This window comes from Synchiropus splendidus, chromosome 1 (assembly GCF_027744825.2).
Source record: "Synchiropus splendidus isolate RoL2022-P1 chromosome 1, RoL_Sspl_1.0, whole genome shotgun sequence".
Classification (NCBI taxonomy): domain Eukaryota; kingdom Metazoa; phylum Chordata; class Actinopteri; order Syngnathiformes; family Callionymidae; genus Synchiropus; species Synchiropus splendidus.
The window spans coordinates 14352080-14369950 of NC_071334.1; the positions used below are offsets into that span (position 1 = coordinate 14352080).

The 17871-nt window shown below is 44.5% G+C and overlaps 3 protein-coding genes across 3 annotated transcripts in view; 1 reads left to right on the forward strand and 2 right to left on the reverse strand.

Annotated features, from left to right (window-relative positions):
* Positions 1 to 205: 205 nt before the first annotated feature.
* Positions 206 to 2446, forward strand: cks2 (CDC28 protein kinase regulatory subunit 2). The gene is made up of 3 exons (XM_053846967.1): positions 206 to 480; positions 776 to 903; positions 2047 to 2446. Exons 1-3 carry the CDS (start codon positions 422 to 424, stop codon positions 2088 to 2090), a joined length of 231 nt encoding a protein of 76 aa, XP_053702942.1. The 5' UTR covers positions 206 to 421; the 3' UTR covers positions 2091 to 2446.
* A 42-nt stretch (positions 2447 to 2488) lies between these two features.
* odf3l2b (outer dense fiber of sperm tails 3-like 2b) lies at positions 2489 to 4337 on the reverse strand. Its single transcript, XM_053856863.1, has 4 exons — positions 4277 to 4337; positions 3355 to 3465; positions 3058 to 3171; positions 2489 to 2976 (listed from the first exon to the last, which is right to left on the reverse strand). Exons 1-4 carry the CDS (start codon positions 4335 to 4337, stop codon positions 2489 to 2491), a joined length of 774 nt encoding a protein of 257 aa, XP_053712838.1.
* A 1447-nt stretch (positions 4338 to 5784) lies between these two features.
* Positions 5785 to 17871, reverse strand: part of cpamd8 (C3 and PZP like alpha-2-macroglobulin domain containing 8) — a 36180-nt gene continuing 24093 nt past the window's right edge. The window contains exons 31-44 of the mRNA XM_053853654.1: positions 16693 to 16858; positions 16105 to 16191; positions 15463 to 15599; positions 15235 to 15390; positions 14551 to 14613; positions 12223 to 12476; positions 12059 to 12146; positions 11184 to 11258; positions 10996 to 11101; positions 10745 to 10855; positions 10463 to 10675; positions 9164 to 9238; positions 7375 to 7567; positions 5785 to 6858 (exon numbers count right to left, since the gene is read on the reverse strand). Of these exons, the coding sequence (XP_053709629.1) occupies position 6858; positions 7375 to 7567; positions 9164 to 9238; positions 10463 to 10675; positions 10745 to 10855; positions 10996 to 11101; positions 11184 to 11258; positions 12059 to 12146; positions 12223 to 12476; positions 14551 to 14613; positions 15235 to 15390; positions 15463 to 15599; positions 16105 to 16191; positions 16693 to 16858 (1725 nt within the window). The 3' untranslated portion in view covers positions 5785 to 6857. The remainder of the gene's footprint in view (positions 6859 to 7374; positions 7568 to 9163; positions 9239 to 10462; positions 10676 to 10744; positions 10856 to 10995; positions 11102 to 11183; positions 11259 to 12058; positions 12147 to 12222; positions 12477 to 14550; positions 14614 to 15234; positions 15391 to 15462; positions 15600 to 16104; positions 16192 to 16692; positions 16859 to 17871) is intronic.

Below are 17871 nucleotides of genomic sequence, written 5' to 3' on the forward strand. Positions count from 1 at the left end.
TTACAAATTATTATCAATGGCCTTGTGACCTCGGAAAGTATGTCAACAACACTGTGTTACGACTATTTCTACTTCCTGTTTCCACTTCTCGTACTTCATTCGAGGTTCCTGAATGCGTCACACACGCCCGCTTCGCTTGGAGCCCATACGGAGACGACGTCGCGGCGGACGTGTTTGCGCCATGACGTCAATGATCCTGATTGGCTACGTGATAATTGCGTCATCGACGTGGTGACACCACGACCAATCAGGAGAGCGCGGGGAACCGTTGAGGTTTGAATTATCGCCTGGAAGCAGCGGCAGAGTGGAGCTCATCTCCGGACTTCAAGCGACATTCGAGCGACAAAACATCGCGTACTCATCGCCCACTCTTGGCGCATTTTTGAATTTTTAAGTCTTTACTTGCTCCAGTCGTCTAAAGATGTCGAAGAAACAGATTTACTATTCGGACAAATACAACGACGAGGAGTACGAGTACAGGTGGGTCAGTGGCTGCTGAGCTTCAGGCCGTTGTTGGTTCCTAACGTCAGAAGTCACCGGTCGGTTTTTGGCAAACATGCTTCAACTAAAACTGATGTCTGTATGTTTCGCTACGGAACGTGAAGATTTCCTGATTTCAGGAGCCGAGCTTTGGTTTCGCTACATGCTGCCTGTTGCTAACTAATGCTACCCACCCAGCTTTGGTTTTGTCCGGAGAGTAACTGCCTGTAACTGACTGGTGCGCAGTCGCTGCCGTTTTCATCGGCTGACTTTACATGTGGGTTTCTCTCCAAAGGCACGTGGTGCTGCCAAAGCAGCTGACCAAACTGGTCCCGTCTTCCCACCTGATGACAGAGGACGAGTGGAGGGGCTTGGGTGTCCAGCAGAGCCAGGGCTGGATTCACTACATGATCCACAAACCAGGTACGATGACAGACCACCATCACTGAGCCACCACCACCACCTGGTGATTTCAGAATCAATCCATTCCATCATTTTTCTGTTCTTGCCTCTTTCAATTCAGTTGGTCAGCTAAGGTGAACGCTTTGTCATACATTGACAAACAATCTGACTTTTCCTCTCATTATAAACCCTATTTATACCTCCAAAACTGGTTCATAAAATCTTTACTCCCTGAAACTAGATTTTCTTTAGTTCCTTCAAAGTTTCAGTCTTAGCCGCTTGTTCTCCAAAAATACGTAACTCAACCTATTCCTCACACACAAGTCGAACTGCCATGTTGAAAATGAGTTTGGCTCCATGCTAAGACAGAACGATGACAATATCACCTTTATTATTTGTTCCGTGTTTGGATACTGTTTACATGGAAAAGGAAATCAAACTAGGTGGGAAATGGTGGATGACTCCACACTTCTTACTTTTGAGAATCATTTTTAACAGCTCATTCTTTGATAACCTGAAATCCAAGGTGAAATAATGTCACAAGCTGCTGTATGCAAAACTTGGGCGAGGCAAAAGTCTCACAACCTGCCCGATCTACCCTTGTGGTGATCGACAGCTACATGTTGGACCTGTGGGGTTCTTCAGCTACATGGATAAATCTTCACTTTTCTAAATTCCAGTGCACTATGTTAGTACAGTTTCGACAGGTAGCCAGGTAGTTGTTCGTTTTGATGATTAAATCTCATAAGTACTCTCATAAAAAGTAAATCTCCCAAACTTTAATCCAGGTCGTTCATCCCCATAACAGAAATGTTTATGGTTATTCATTCATCTACACACCTACATTCTAAAGTGTATCCTGAAATCCTGGCTGGTTTGAAATATACATGTTTCATGTATATGGGCAGAACAGAATTCATATTTATGCATCTTATATCAGGCAATCTTTATAAAATAAATGTGAAACTAATGCATTTCAACATCATGATGACTTCACATTTCCATGTGATACATTTATTACACTTTTTGAAATGTAAATGTTGTCAAAGAGTCGCGTGGAGCATTTCACTGCGACATTTAACAGTTGCAGTGCAAGTTGGCTGCTGTAGCTGTGAACTGGTTCTTTGGTGTCATCGGTGTATTGACTGATCCTTCCCTCCGCAGAGCCACACATTCTTCTGTTCCGGAGGCCGCTCCCCAAAGACTGAAGTGGACTCTACACCTGCTGTTCTTCTTGTTCTTCTTCCCCAGTCTGGACGACGTGCTGCTTCTGCCCCACATCTCTAATGTATAGAGTAGTCTGGAAAGTGTTCGCTCAAATGAACTATCTACTGTTTTACGCCTCTTTTCTCTTGATGGAGCATGAGATTGTTTTACTTGCAGAGTGGTCACACGTACGCACACACTCCAGCTTTGTTATGTTTCTTTTCCTCCTGAGGAACTCTTTGACCATCCACGGTCCTCTTTTAAATGTAAATATTTCCTAGACGTTACGAGTGAGTCAGCGGTGACTGGGTCACAGTGGACTCCCCACACTGTTGAACTCTGTTAAACAAAATAAATATTGAGAAAGAAAAGGTTGTATTCTTTTTAATGTGGCTGATCTTTAATCGGACACAACGATGACCAAGGGGGTGATGAACTCTGAGTGTTTGATGCCCAGAGAGAAGGCGGGGGCGCGAGCTTTGTCAACAGTTACCTGTTCTGGATGGTAGGTGCCAGGCCCGGGAACGTTAGTGTCACCTTTAGGCAGGCTGTGACGCCCAAACATAGAGAAGGCAGGTTGTCTGCGGAGGTAAACGCTCGGGTCAGTACTGTTGTACGTGCATGGCGCCGGAGTCTTGGCCAGATCCTCCGAGGGACCTCCGGTGGTGAAGGTGCCTGACATGGTATAGCTAGCGCTGGATGCTTTGTTGGGGACATGAGGGCCCAATAGTGAGGGTAGATGGTATCGGTTAGGGGCCGGTACTGAGTCCACACTGCAGTAGGGAGTTCGAGAGCCCATTGTGTATGAAGGAGCTCGGCGTTGGCGGTTACACGGCGGGGCTCTTTCCGGGCTGTAAGAGCCCGGTCCAGGTGTCCTGAAGAGCTCATCTGAACAAGTGTGCACAGAAGGTCCAGAGCGTCAGTTACAACAGCTGCAGGCAGGTCCGTTGTGCCGCACTTCCTACTTACTTCGAGCTTTGATTCTACCCAGCATGGAGTAGGCAGGAGTCCCATCCTTCCCGAATCGTGTCATTTTAGCCTGCACGTGGTACCGAGGTCCAGGACTGCTGTCAACGCCGAACACTGCAAATCACGCTTGCGCGTCAATGCCTCCCTCTAGTGGCACTATACTGGTATTGCAACACCAGTTGCAGCGATAACTAATGTCGAAGCAAATGTGTAATCGCTTGCTCGTTACATTTTAACAGTCATAGAATAGAACTTAATTGAAGTCAAAATAAGTTTCGCAGGTTTTGAATGTCTTACTGTGGTCACTCATCCTTCCGTGGAACGAGTAAGCGGGACAGGTCGGCCTCGTGAAATCGTGTCCCACGTGACCGATGGTTGGCGGAAGCGCGTACCGTCCAGGACCCGGTCCTGCCAAGATGAAGGCGCGAGTGTAAGGTCAGTCTGACCATCACCGGTCGCTCTTCATGAGGTTGAAGCTGATTCTACGCAGTAACTGACGACTCGTCACGTGACCTTTGCAAGCACCTGCAAACATCCTCCTGATCGCGTCAGGTTTTGGATGGCGTTTTAATAAAGGACCGTCCAACTGAATGTTATTTTAAGACCGTTTTAGCGCAGCTTGATAAGGAATTTGATATTCGTGTGACGCCAGTCTTTTTTCATGACGTCAGTGATCGATCTGACGTTTCTGAAATCACATTTTAGAAGTAAAATTGAGTATTGACAAGAAGCTCATGATGTGATTCGAGATCTGCGATATTCTACAGTTAAAAAGTCGAACCATTTCTCTCCAAATGAATAATTCTACACAATTGAAAACAGCTCTCCTATTTTGTTTTTTAAATTTTTTGAAATATTCTAAGTCAAATGCTGTGTTACATACATTCACTACAAAACGGTGTGCATCGAGTTTGAAACGTACCACTATTGCAAGAAGTTAATATTCATATTGACAGGACAACTAGAATATTTACTTGCTCAGTTAAAATATTATTATTAATATTTTATCTGAACAATCTCTTGTGTTAACAGATGAAATAATGATATATTTGAAGTGAAAGTATCGCAATATATTGCCTATCAATACTTGCAACAAATTTGTCAAACAACTTTTCGGAGGCCTTTATGCTAAACATAAATGACGATTAAAAGCACGAACATACACAGAAATAAGTGTCAACTGTCAGTAAATGTGTACCAGTTAGTAGTACAGGTGTACCTCTTTCTTTGCCTGCTATAGCTGGAAACTGTTTCTCCATGAGGATGTCCAGGGAGCCCATCAAATGCTACACAATCTGTAAACCAGCGAACACCCACATTAAATATACCTTTCCGTCGTAATTCCCTTTCAAAGTAGAATAGAGCCACCTGAAGCCACGGGACCTGTCGCGGCTGTCGCTCCGCTTAATCTGAATAAATCTCTCATATCCTCTTCAACAATGACGAAACCCGAGAGGAGGCTTCAGTGGCCTTGTCATCCTCCATCAGTGGAGGCTCACACTGGTGAAGGCTCGTCTCTCCAGGATCCTGCCTCTATGGGTTCACTGAGCTGTGGGAACAAAAATGTCATCGCCCCAATTCTCCCTCGTGTAATGTAAGATCGCTGGCCCCCCCACGAGGCCCTGAACTTGTTCTCCCTTCGCTGTCTGAGTGCAGCGATGCAATATCACCCTCCACTGCTGGGCAATATTAGACCTCTGCTGAGGTCATAACTTTTATGGGTCAAGTCTGAGACCATGTTATGTTTTAGATTCAGATTAGTCCTGCTCTGGGTGCTGCACCCACCTTGTACTACACCTCCCATAATGCATGCATTGCAGGAGGTCTAATTTTATTTTCTGTAAGGAGAGGTTCAAACCTCACTTGTGTTGCTGATCTAATATGGTCAGTTCCAGAAAACTCAAGGAGAATCCAGTTTGGCGTCCGCACTCATCCGGTGTATCCAGTCTTCAAAACGAAATGAGAACATTCAAGAGTGCTGTGGACTTCAAACCTTTTCCAACTCTCCTCCTCTGACGGAGCCGGGGTCAGATTTAGTGCAGCACACCTGGAACAGTTACAGCCCAAGCACCTTCTACTCAGGGCCCATTGATCTCGGTCATAAATTGCAAACCTCCACCTGGAATACGCAGCAAGAAATTAAAGTAGCAACCCTCTGGTTTCTCATCTTCCAACAGAATAAACAGTGGAAGCAGTTACAGTTCAGCCCTCTTTGATCTCCTCCAATTCAAGGAGTGATTTGTAGTGGGGATTTGAGAGGCCAGGTGGAAGGCCCGTGCTGCCAGAGGCCCCCGTATCTCAGAGCGCTGACGAGTGGCACGCACGGAAAACACTTAGCTTCACTTCTCCTTCCGCTGCTCAGCAGATGCACAAGGGTGCAGTGTGTGTTTAGAAAAAAATACACACGCAGTGATTGCTCAGGCGGTGAAACTGGCAGGAAATGAACTCCAGAGCACTTGTCCTCTCTTTTCTGAAGGATCACAGGAGACCTGCAGTAACAGGAACACGTGATATAATGTACTTGGAAAAACAAATTGCAATATGTTTTTACAGGGAAGGAAATACATTGGAAGTAGCTAAACAGGTATGAAAATGATGGAATGATGTAGTGGTCTGCAGTGAGAGTAAGGAGGAGGTGGAGAGAAGAGGAAGCAAGGCAGAACAAGTGTATGAAGAAGAGAGAGAAATGAGAGGGACCACTGATCTGGAGTGATTGTATATGAATTTTATTCTTGGTTTAAAAAGTTTGATATTTGATACGAATACACACTACAGGCGGCTTGCATTTTGGTACATTTACAGGAACTCAAATCAGCGTTCTTGATTTTTTTTTAACGTCGATTGCTTCAAGAATCAAAATTTAAACATAAACAAAATAGCTTATGAACTGTACAATCAAATCTCTAGGTAGGTTGGGGGCGGAGGAGGGACGGTGAAGAGCAGGAGTTTACATGTCTCGTGAGGGTCAGTCCTCCAGGGAGCAGCGTTGCATGTCGGTATCTCCCAACCTCTGGATGCTCCCTGAGGATCTTCTGTCCACTGTCTCGAGACATTCTCGAATGAATGAATAACATTACAGCTTATGTGTCTGTCGAACATCTGGTCAGCACATGTGCTCTCTCCTCCAAGCAGGATATCATCAAGCAGTAAAATCGGGTTAAAGCTTGCTGCCAAAGGTTTAAAAAAAAGTCTTACAGCTTGTACGTTGGATGAATGTAACAGGGCGGATATAGACTACGATGGAGTCTTAGTGTTATAATCTTGACAGAGAAGTTTCGATATCAGAGCAGGCATTTATTTTGACAGCCTTTCAACGAGAAGAGCCCCCTAGAGGCGACAATCGGTATAACCCTAATACTCCATCGTGAGTTCAACAAAAAGACAACGACAAAAAAAAAAGGAAACACATGAAAAATAAAAGGTACCTAGCTACAAATAAATACCACAGATAGAAAATATAACACAATATTTTTGCTTACGTCAGCTGTAATTACAAACATAAATACTTGATTATTTCTTCTAGTGATTAAAGAAGGCAGTACAGTGAATAAGCGATGCTATAGTGCCTATTTGTTTTGGAGGATCTGGGGGGGACTGAAGGGCCTCGATTTACAACAGTCAAACACACACGCGCACGCACGCACAAACTAGCGTCACAACACAGCTAACAAAAGCTCTCACACAAACTTGTTCTCCGGATGTCAGCGTCACTTCCTGTCGGGCCGGGACTGTTCGCTTCACTCGCATATTCACAAGTAATGTACAATTTTGGACGAAGGTATGGCTTCACTTGGAGAGACTCTGTAGGTGAGAGGAAGGCAAGGACTTGGTTTAGATAAATGACTCGAATGTTCTGTGATGAAAATACTACAAGGGAAGGCCGTGAAGGTCAAATAAAGGTCAGCGAAATGTAACATCTGTGATTTTTGTGTATATATATATATATATATATATATATATATACATATGCCTGTCTATATATATATATATATATATATATATATATATATATATATATATATATATATATATATAGACAGGCAAAAACCCTCCACAAGGTTACAGGTTCACTCAGTGTTGCTGTGGGAGTCAGCAGATATGTACATGAACCGAGGGGCAACCTGGACACCAAGTCAATCCACTGTCAGAGCTCATGCAGATGGCTCAATAACACTTGGCTATATCATTTTTGACAGCAGGACTGTAAACTTAAACGTAAACAGGAGGCATGTGAAATTGAAGAAAGGACTTGGCTGGATATTTATCAACAGATGACCAGAATAAATAAACAAGAGAGTAAAAAAAAAGGCTCCCTACCATCGCTCAGGGTGGTTTCTAGTTCTCACAGAGTGGGTATTAACTGGAAGCGGAGCTTTCGGATCAACATCCAGGGTTTCTTCAGGAAAGTTTAAATGATCTCCGTCTGCATCTGCCAGGAATGAATCTGTGTCCGGGTCGTATTCGTAAGAGTAGTAGGAAGCTTCGGCCATGGATCCCTGCTCCTCTTCACCTGTTAGACACCACAGACCTTCAGAAAGTCATCTGCAAACTTCAAGATACTATAGCAATTTCAAGCTATTCTGTCACCTCCGCTGAGGAGGATTTGAGTTGATCATTCTGACTGTTAGCATCAACTCATAAACAGATGGAAAGATTTTGATTAAATTTACAGGAAATATTGATAATGTGAGGGGCTGCTAAGCCAAGCAAATAAACAGAAAAAAAATGATGAAAAAAACTGACAAGTAGTAGGGACGAGATTGGAAAAAGGACTCTACAACTATTCCAAGCAAAAAAAAAATGCAAGTATAATCCATATTAGTAAGAGAACTATGGGCAGAATGTGTAATCTTTTCTTTAAATTTATTTTGACGGATAAGACAAACAATAATAAAAAGTCCTCAGTCAAAGGTTCAGTCCAAAAACAAATGGAGATGATCTTAATGCTGTTAGAAAGTTGTGCTGTTTCGTTTGGGTTCCACTGGTGTAATACCCCCAGCAGACAGTAGGGGTCCCTCCCCACCAGCGGTGAATCATTTCCAAGCGCTGCTCCCACAAATTCAGTAGCAGTGAACTTTATTGGCTTTTGCGCGTACATCTGCAGGTTTTGACACTTTCAGTCAGTCAGTCTTGGCATTGAACCAGATGTTTACACTCCGAACTTTCTCTGTCTTTCCTTTGCGTTTGGGTTTATTCAACAGGTACAGTCCGAAGACAGGTCTGCACGAGGATGCGAACCTCTTGTTCCTCTCTGATCCAACCCAACTTCACCGACTACACTCAAACATAATGGTCACGTTTATTGTGTGCGAGTGTAGCAGCAATGACGGCGTATTCAGTAGACGGCGTCTGCTGATGACGTGCGACCTGGACGCGTGTTCGTATGTAACGTCGGCTGCAACAGGCCTTGGACGGAGAGCGAGTTTGGGGAGCTGCTGCAGGCTGAGGAACAAGTCAGGGCAGGCAGCCACCACACACACGGACCACCACTTATAATAGCCAAACTTTATCACAGGAAATCCTTGCATGCATCCACAACATATGCCCTCTTTGTAACTGGTGTCGATGCTGCTCATTTTTCCAGCCAAAAGTAACACACAGCCTAACAGGAATTCCCTGGCTGCCGCCCTCAAAGTGGCAGCTGATCTGAACTCGTGGAGGAACAACAAGCCTCTCTCGTGTGAAACCTATCCGTCTTATTTATCACTAGACATGATGTTGTGGCAGCGGAATATTTCGCTTTTATACCCACCTCATTGTTTGTCTACCATCTCATCCACCTTCTACTGGGTTGCCTCACTTGATTTCCCCAGTTTCACACGCACACATAGGCTTTTATCTATTTGTTTCTCACGAGCTATCAGTGCAGTTCATCTGTGAATTCACAACGTGACGCACATATTCAAAAGGCTCATGCCTGGACCTGTGCTATGTAGTCTGTCCTTTCTAGACTCAAATTTGACAGAAAACTTTGGATTCCACAGTTGTTCCATTAAAAAAATTGAAAGTAAACCATGAAAGGAGGCCGTGCTGTCCTCAAAGGGCGCAGTTAGATGTTAGCGTGATGGTACAGCGTGTTCCGCCACAGCGGGATTAGCAGCATTACCTGTGTGTACAGGTACAGACGGCAGCTCAGTTTCCTGGTTCAGTATTGGCTGCTTGTCCTCTACTTTGGTTTCTGCTGAAAGTAAGAAAACAAACAAACATTGTAGATTGTTAGTATTAAAGGAGCTGCCACAGCGCCAGTCGTGAATACAAAACTTTCATTGTTGCAAAATATAAACAGTGCCCAAAAGTATTATCCACCCCACTGAGCAACACTTCTTGGCTCTGCGCTGATGTACATATGCGCTGTCTCAACGGAGGCCTGCGTTAAAACCTTTCCAAATTCAGCAGAGGGCAAACTCAAGTCACTTGGAGCGGAGGCATTCGCGGAAACAAATAGTATCTTTATCCCCCTGGAAATTGGTAAACTAATCTTTGTCAAACAATCGTACACAAACAAACAAAGTCGGGGAGCTTGAAACGTAGTCGGATTGCTTTGATATACAGCAGCATGAACCACTTGGCACACACTGTTCACTTTCCCCACTAAAGTTTTCTCAATGCCATTTCCCCCAATCTGTTTCACAACAAGAAGGCTCCTTTGTTGTTGGGCTGTGCGTCGGAAAGGAATGTGACGAGGATTTCAAAGGGTTGCACAAAAGCACTCTGTCATTTGGAGAGAGCCCTCTAATACAGCGGAGAGTGAGAGAGGGTGGTCGAAGGGGGGTCGGCTAGCGGGACTTAAAAAGTCAAAATCTAGTCATCAGTTCGACACCTGAACAGCTGTTATCTTCGCCGAGATCATAGTGAGCACAAATGAGCATCAACACTGCCAGCGGAGAGACACTTGCTGAGAGGAGGTTCACGCACACACACACACAGTTTTACAGCTTTAATAACAGAGATGGACAAGCTTTTTTAAAGCTTGAATTCACCCTCAGGAGATCAATAACTGACGGTATCAAACCGCCCACAAAACGTCTTTGACACGGTTGAAAATACAAGAAGCGTGTCAGTGAAAGAGAGGATTTATTAGACAGACGGGATGGTAGTTAATGATAGATAAGCTTCTCATTGAAGTGGAGTTAAAAGCTGAGGGAATCAAGAGGCCACATGCCCACTTTAAACCTCGACGCTGCGAGGCACACAGCTGAGATGGCCCTGGCTGCTGCCCCTCTGGAGGATGGCTGATTAAAGGGGTGAAGCCAGTTGGCAGTCAGGCAGTAATGGAGATGTGACAGACAGATATCAAGCAGTTTACTACACCAGCGTGTCTCAACAAGAACCATTTAGCCATTTTTTTGGTCTTTGTTCCAGCCGTCAATGCTGCACAGAACCGCATCACTTTCAAAACTCTTACTTCGAGGACACTGGGTCATCGGAACCTGCTTGATGCGCGTTCCATTCCGGCAGGCAAACACCTCCATCTGACACTGGTTCTGGTACAGCTGTCCGTCCGACCCACACACTGGCTCGCCTTCATAACCGCAGTCTCGATGACAAGTGCAGCGCTCGAACTGCTCCTCCTCCAGACAGCCAAACACGTTGTTGCACTGGTTTGCCTGCACAAAACCTAGAGAAGGGATGCTCATGAGCAAGACTTCCGATAGCAGCTGCGGCGGATCTCTGGAAAAGATCTCACCTATCCATTGATTGGTGGAACTCTCCACCTCGTTGCAAGTGGGTCCATCGCACAGCTCTCGAGCGAGGGGGCTGCTCTCACTGACGTTGTAGAAGCGCGTGGCCTCGAAGGCTGAATTGGGAGAACAGGAAATTACACTGCACCACACCAACCACAAGCTAAAGAAACAACTTCATAAATCAGACGAGGTGGCCCGCCTACTTGCTCTGAAATTCTTCAAAGAGCACGTCAAATATTCATCAGATGCACACCTGGTTCATAGTAGTCGTAGATCTTGACCGGAACAGGTGCTGTCTTGCCCACGATGTATTCCCTGACTGCTTGAAAGGCCACACATGTCATACACTGGCTCGGGATCTGAAGCAGGAAAACAAAAGCCAACGTAGAATCCAACGCGCAGACAAGGAATGCTGACCTGCTTGCGGCTCACACGACTTACCTCATCAAAGTAGAACAGCACCTTCCTTCCGCTGAGCTCGTAGCGCTTCAGACCGACACGTTTATCCATCAGAAGCTGATCACAACAGAAAACAGACGCACCATTAATTGTTATCTCAAGGTTTAGCAGTACTCTACTCTATCAGTTGTTTTCTTCCTGAGATGGCTGTGCCTTGACTCTGCTTCATGTGTTTCAGGCCAACATATGTCCACGTGTCTTGAAAAGGAGACTCATTAATGAGGGACCTGCGCAGAAGCATGCGTGTGTTGGGGCAGCCTGCAGAGTTTAACACCCCGAGGGGCGATTTTTTTTATTCTGTCAAAGGTGGCAGCCTTTGGACAGCAGGGGTTTATGAGGTGCTCAAGCGAAGCTGGCGCCAGAGACACACATACGCCGCAAACATACACACATACCAGGAACAAAAATGTCAGATGGACCTTGGCTGCTTAAGGATCTCACCTGTGGGCCATTAAACTGCGCTATCACAACACAGATGGATCAGAGAGTGGCTGGAGTCCGTCGACTGAATAATCCTTCAAAATGAAAGCAGCGCCAGAAGACAGCAGAAGCCACCATAAATGAAGGAATGCAGGTAGCAATAGGGCAGACGGCAATAAAACTCCACGAAAGCGTAGCGAGGGTGTAAACTGAGCTTGTTAGCCACTACAGCTGAGGTGGGGCTCAACACATGGACGAACAGACTGCATGTATAGTGTGGATTACTTCTCCCAAGGTAGCACGGACGCAGCTCTTCCACCTGGTAGCAGCCCAGTAATGAGGGACAAGCTAAGGAACGGTGGCAGGGAGTTGACCACGAGCTACTGAAGTAAGATGCGTGTATGTCTGTTGAGCTTATTGTTCATGTGCAGACTTACCCGCTCCAGACTTTCAACATCTGCTCTGAAGCCAGAAATCATGGGGACTTCTATCACAGCCATGTTGGACGAGCCGGAGTGAAGCCACCTTGACCAGAAGAAGTGTGTTAGCAGCACAGACAAGCACATCTTAGCTCAGAACCTGCTCATATATTTAGTTCTACCTCGTGCAGACTTCTAAAGAGAGCTGAAAATCCATTTTGTCCTGATGGGCTGCAGGGTCGTCATCGTCAATGGGAGCGCGGCGCTTGCGGTTGAGCTCAGATCTGTTCTCAGCGCGGCTCCTGGCGCGCGAGGCGGGATGTCGGGAGAAGGCGGGCGGCTGATGGTGACGGCCCTGAAATGGCTCTTTCAGATCCACCCTGAGCTGGAACGCTGGCTTGGATATGGGGTCAGGGACGTTGTACGAAACGTCAATCTACAAAGAGAACAGCAATTTAGGACACAGGTCAAAAATGTCAGTCTTGGGTTGCATTGAAGGTTATTGTGAGGATATAGTCTGTACAAGCCTCCAAAGTATCCAAAAAGATAACTGTTAATAATTTATCTGAGGAGACCTAGCTGTTTTTTAGCACAATGATAATTTGTTTTTAGGACAAAATCCTTTTGAATAATTTCTCAAAGTGAAAAAACAAAGCAACATAATTATGAGAACTATCCATTTACACAAGTCTTTAGCAAATGACTAAAACATTTGAATGAACCAAATGATCATGTCATAACATATAATGCTATTCTGCCATATAGCACAATGGACAGTATTATTGCTCTCACATCTATGTTGAATGAATGTTAAATGAGGGGAATGTAGACCTGAACACCAGTAAAACAAATATTCTGCATTGGGTCATAGAGCCGCTGTCACTTGGACACAACTCAGAGTGCAAGTCCGCAATGTTGAGAGAAAACATTTCAATACAACAACTGCTTCATGGATGTAGGAAAGAGTGAGTAACGCAACTTTAAAGTTCACTCAGCTTTTCCATAAGTATGTACTGATGATGCCAAGACTGTGATCTTATTTTGACTGCACCTTCAGTTTTAGAATGTGGGCGCAAAGGTGTAAAGTAAATATTTCTAGGGGAGATGTACTTAGCAGAAAAAAAATGTTGTGATAACCAAACCGGTTGGCAGCAAAAACCAAACGAATACACAACCATCTAAGACGCCTTGCTGCCTCAAATTCACTGCACACACAAGGCGGCCGTTTAAATGGTTCGTCTGACCAAGATCTGACTGACTGACTAAAATGTAGGTAAACTGCTCATTTCACTGGAGGGAAATTCTAATTCTTAGTCAGAGGAAGCTACCTAGGGAATCCAGCTGATCGCTCAATTCTGTCAGTGTGAAGCTCATAGTTGGACAAAGATTGTACCAGGCGATCGCCGGATGCCATGGAAGTAAACACAGGATAGTCGACGCATCGGGAAAATTCAGGCTAAAATTGGGCAAGCATCATGAGAGCCACAAATGGCCCGTGATCGAAGAACATTAACTTTAATACAAGTGTATAAAGTGTATAATATGTGTGTAACTGGATGCTGCATTGGTCCTCAGGTCATTAGTGGTGTTAGCGTTTTAGTGACAAAGCTGTTCTCAGCCGTGTCGTAGATCACAATGACTCCAATAGTATTACGAGCTAAAAGAAATGTAGATTTGACCTTCATTTATTCACACATTTTAATAACTGATCCTCTCCGGTCCAGATGCACTGAAGGCAATGCAGGTGAGATGGAGTGGGACAAATATAGGTCGACCGATAGGAAGGACAGTTTCACCGTCTCTGGACACATTTGTGCGTCTACATTGAGCCATTTACTGTCAACGTCATCTAAAATTGAGGGTGCATATTATGGCCATGGAAGTGGTTCTAAGCTCCATGTAAGTGCAAGTGAACACTAGAAAAACAGTGTTTTCAGTGCTAATGTGGCTGGTTGTTGTGTGGTCAGCTGCCAGATCTTCCACCCACATACTTAGGGTCTGGGATACTTTATTCATCTGTGAGTAGGTAGTGCTCTCATGTTGCTTGACAAACAACTGCACTCTACCAGACTTGTTTATTTGTACATAAAATAACACACAGCTCCCTTGCTAGAGATTTTGCAGAGCATCGAAGCCCAGGTGAGTGAGGAAAAGTGGAGTCACAGGCACTTTTTCGAAGTTTAAGTGAGCACAAAGTAAGTTAAAATCATGAAGACTTTGGGTTTTAAAAGGGAAACCAGTGTGGTTGTTTTGTTTGAGCGATCACGTCAAAGAAATCGTGGCTCCCAGAATCAACTGGAATGATTAGAATTTTTAATCTCTTGGCTAAACTCTAGAAGATTAGTTTGGAATGTGGGCATTAAGGAGTGACAGCAACTGATTCTCTCCTGCCGGAAAAATTCTTTCTGCAAGCTGATAGAGTCGGAGCCTTAAGACTCCTTATACGGGCAACGTTCACTCCTGAAAAGTGTATCCTTATGTGTGAGGTTGGGACTTAATGCTTGCAATACCTGCATCAGACAACAGCCTTCTCCTTTAGCGCTGACGAAAAGGCCTGTGGGGATACTGGGGATCTGAAAGCAGGAGAGAGTTGGAAGAAAAAAGAACAAAGAGAAACCAGGGGAGGGGGTGAGTGAATGGGTCGTTTATCAAGTAAATGAATGCTGTAGGCGGCTGCAGTGCCACCAGCAGCTCCCTGGCCACTAACCAGCAGTCTTCAATTGCCCCAATTAAGCTGACACCTCTAATCACAGGGGGAAACATGGCTGGCTAAGAGGATGTACAGCACTCTTACCTGAAACACTCTGGCTGACTTTCACACATCAGCCGGGCTGGCGCGACAGTTGTACGCACACTGAAATGGACAGTACCTGCACTCTTATGTCTCATAAACATGCAGTAATGGTCTCATATAAACACCAATAAGGTGCTGTGGAGAACCTGCAGCCTGGTTGTGAATGGTTTGACTTGGCAACACTACAATGCTTGGGCTGCAAACAGTCCAACCAGAGTGTTTCTTTGGAAACAGGCGTCACAGTCATTAATAGCAGTGAGGCTGGACAGAGTTTAAATCATATGTTGAAGAGAGCCTGTCACCTTGACCAAACCACTGAAATGCAGCCGCAGCTGTAGTTTACAACATCTTGTTAACACTTAAAAATCTGGCTGCGATTAGACAAACATAAAATAGTTACCTTGGCACTCTGAAGGAGCTTTTTGTTGTCCTTGTTCAGCTCAAAGGTCTCCTGGAAGTCAAGGTTGGTCGAAGCCAAAGAAATGGTGAGGTTCACTCCGCCCACGAAGGACAGGATAGCGTACTCTGACAGGGCTTGTAGAGCGACACACGTGTCCTGTCACAAACACGTCCGACGGTTAGGTGATGTGTGATCCAGTGGTGAAGGGGAAGGCAGTAAAAGGGACACCTGCGTGGAAGAGAAGCCGCCGAGCGCGTTCCTTTGCTGGGACAGCCACTTGACGACAGGCAGGGCAGAAGCCACGTCCCCGAGGAGGGTGTAAGTCAGCAGCCCGTAGGCAGTCATCTCCACTTCTGCTGACACCACTGCAGACAAACACACTGCTGCTTTGTTGGCTGGAATACATCTCATTTGTTATATCGTTTGAAAAAAAAAAAAAAAAGATATAGAATCATCCGCACACTTCAACTCCAGAGAAAGTTCGACTAATGTATTTGCACCAAATAAGTAGGGAAACATTGTCTTCACCTCCTATTTGCTGGAGAAACTATTTCATCATGAATTCCCACACTCTCTATTCCCCTCCCATGTCTCCTGGCTCTACCAGGGAGCTCTAGATGTCGCCAAGTTGGAGTAAAAATGTCGCCTAGTTCCTTTCACCTGTTTCTCCAGAGGCTTCTTCATGAAGAAAACTGCATTGATCTCAGTGCAAACGCAACATCCATGGTATGAATAACTCACAGTTTACTTGAGAGAGAAGTTAATATTTTAGTATCAAGCTACTCAAGTGCGGCCCTGCATCAGTCTCTTATATACGAAGCAAGTATGGACTTTCATTTAAAAAAATAAATGAATGAAAAATCTGCATACCTGACTGGGAGAGACCATCGTTAAAACCCATGAACCTGTCTTCATCTGCCACCGTGCTGCCAGTCAAGCTCCAGTGGGTGAGTCCATCTGAGAAGTACGAACAAACATAAACATGCAGGCTTTGTCCAACTTTTGAACGAATTTTAGTGGCTATTGCAAATGTCCAAAGGAGGTTGGAAAAGGTGGAGATGACAGAAGGGAAGCAATGTGAAAATATGGAAACTATATAATAATATAGACAAATAAAGGTGAAAAGTGAAAATACGATTCATAAACGGACTATTGGAAGCAATGGAGTCACAATATTGTTAAGTTTGTGACCATGTGTTTGTCATTGGGCTGATACTTAGATGTGAGTTCAGCTGTTTACAATTATTATCGAGTAGCAACAACATTATGGAGAAGATGGTTAAATAAAGGTCATTTCTACCAGTTCACAATCATCACACACAGTTCTTTTTCCTTACCTTTACCTAAGGGTTAGAAGTGTTATCCCTCCCAAATATCTTAAATATTACTCTAGCTTTTTGATTCCATCCAGAAATTTGCAACCATCTCTCTAGTCATTTATGAGCAGTGAGCCTTCACCTTGTGTAATAGCCATGTGGTTGAGGCGTCGCAGGGCAAGTGGCGCGTAAGGGCTGCGGAGCATGGCCAGGGCATAAGCAGAGAGGGCAGTAGTGTACGGGTCATCAGCAGAGTAGGTGTTGCTCTCTAGGAAGTCCTTGGCTTTCGTCACCGCTACCTTCTCTTCCTGCACCAGACAGCAAACAATGTACATTGAAAGGATGAACATATGCAATCATTGTACATTTTAGTTAGTTTTAACTGCAAGAACCTAATCATTTTAGTGGAGACTCACCGTGGTGTGGCAATATTTCCCAGTGGTTCTTTAGAGCGACACAAAAATGACCCAACTGTCTTGTACTTTGTGATTCATATGGCCGTTTTGTGACTAAAATTCAATGAGTCATGCAAAATAAACCTATTATCATAATTATAATGTCAAGAGTTTGTACACTTCCACTACAAAAAAAATCAAGATAATATTATACACACTTAGAGAACAAAGTGTGAATACAGATTTTGTCGTGCACAGAGCTGCTTGTCGTCCATTGTTTTCAGACACATTAAGCCTTAGCACTTAACTACTGACTGTAGTCTTTGTTCTAAATGATCATCTCCAATTTGATGCGTTCCTGACCTGAAGTTTACCTTTTCCTCCACTACCAGCTGTTGCACCCTGTCAATGTTCAACCGCTCGGAGGCTGCTCTGCTCCGACCACGGGAACAGCCGTTTTCTCTGTTCAGATGCAGTTACTGATTAAGCACTCACATTGAAGAAGTTAAAGGCAGACTTTCATCTCGGGCAGATGTGACCTTCTCTCGCATCCAAGAGATGATAGAGTTTCTCTGCCGCAGTTATCTTTTAATTAAGCCAAATTCTAAGGCACATGGAGCTTTGCTTTGATGTTATACATGCGCCGTCAGTTTTTTATCAGTTGTTTTTGGAGACATTGACTAATATACAAACCTGGATAAAGAACAGAAGTGAGTCTAGACAGGGTAAAGTTTAAATTCATCTACAGCTATGTGAACAGATGGAACACAACAACGAATCTATGAATTGAAGGTGTTTCTCTTGGATTTATAAATCACAAGAAGTGCTTCCATCTGTTGCGACAGAAGAAAAACAAACCCAAGGTGAAACAACAGGACAAAACAGGAGAGTCCAAAATGAAAACAGAAAAACTATGTATTATGCAA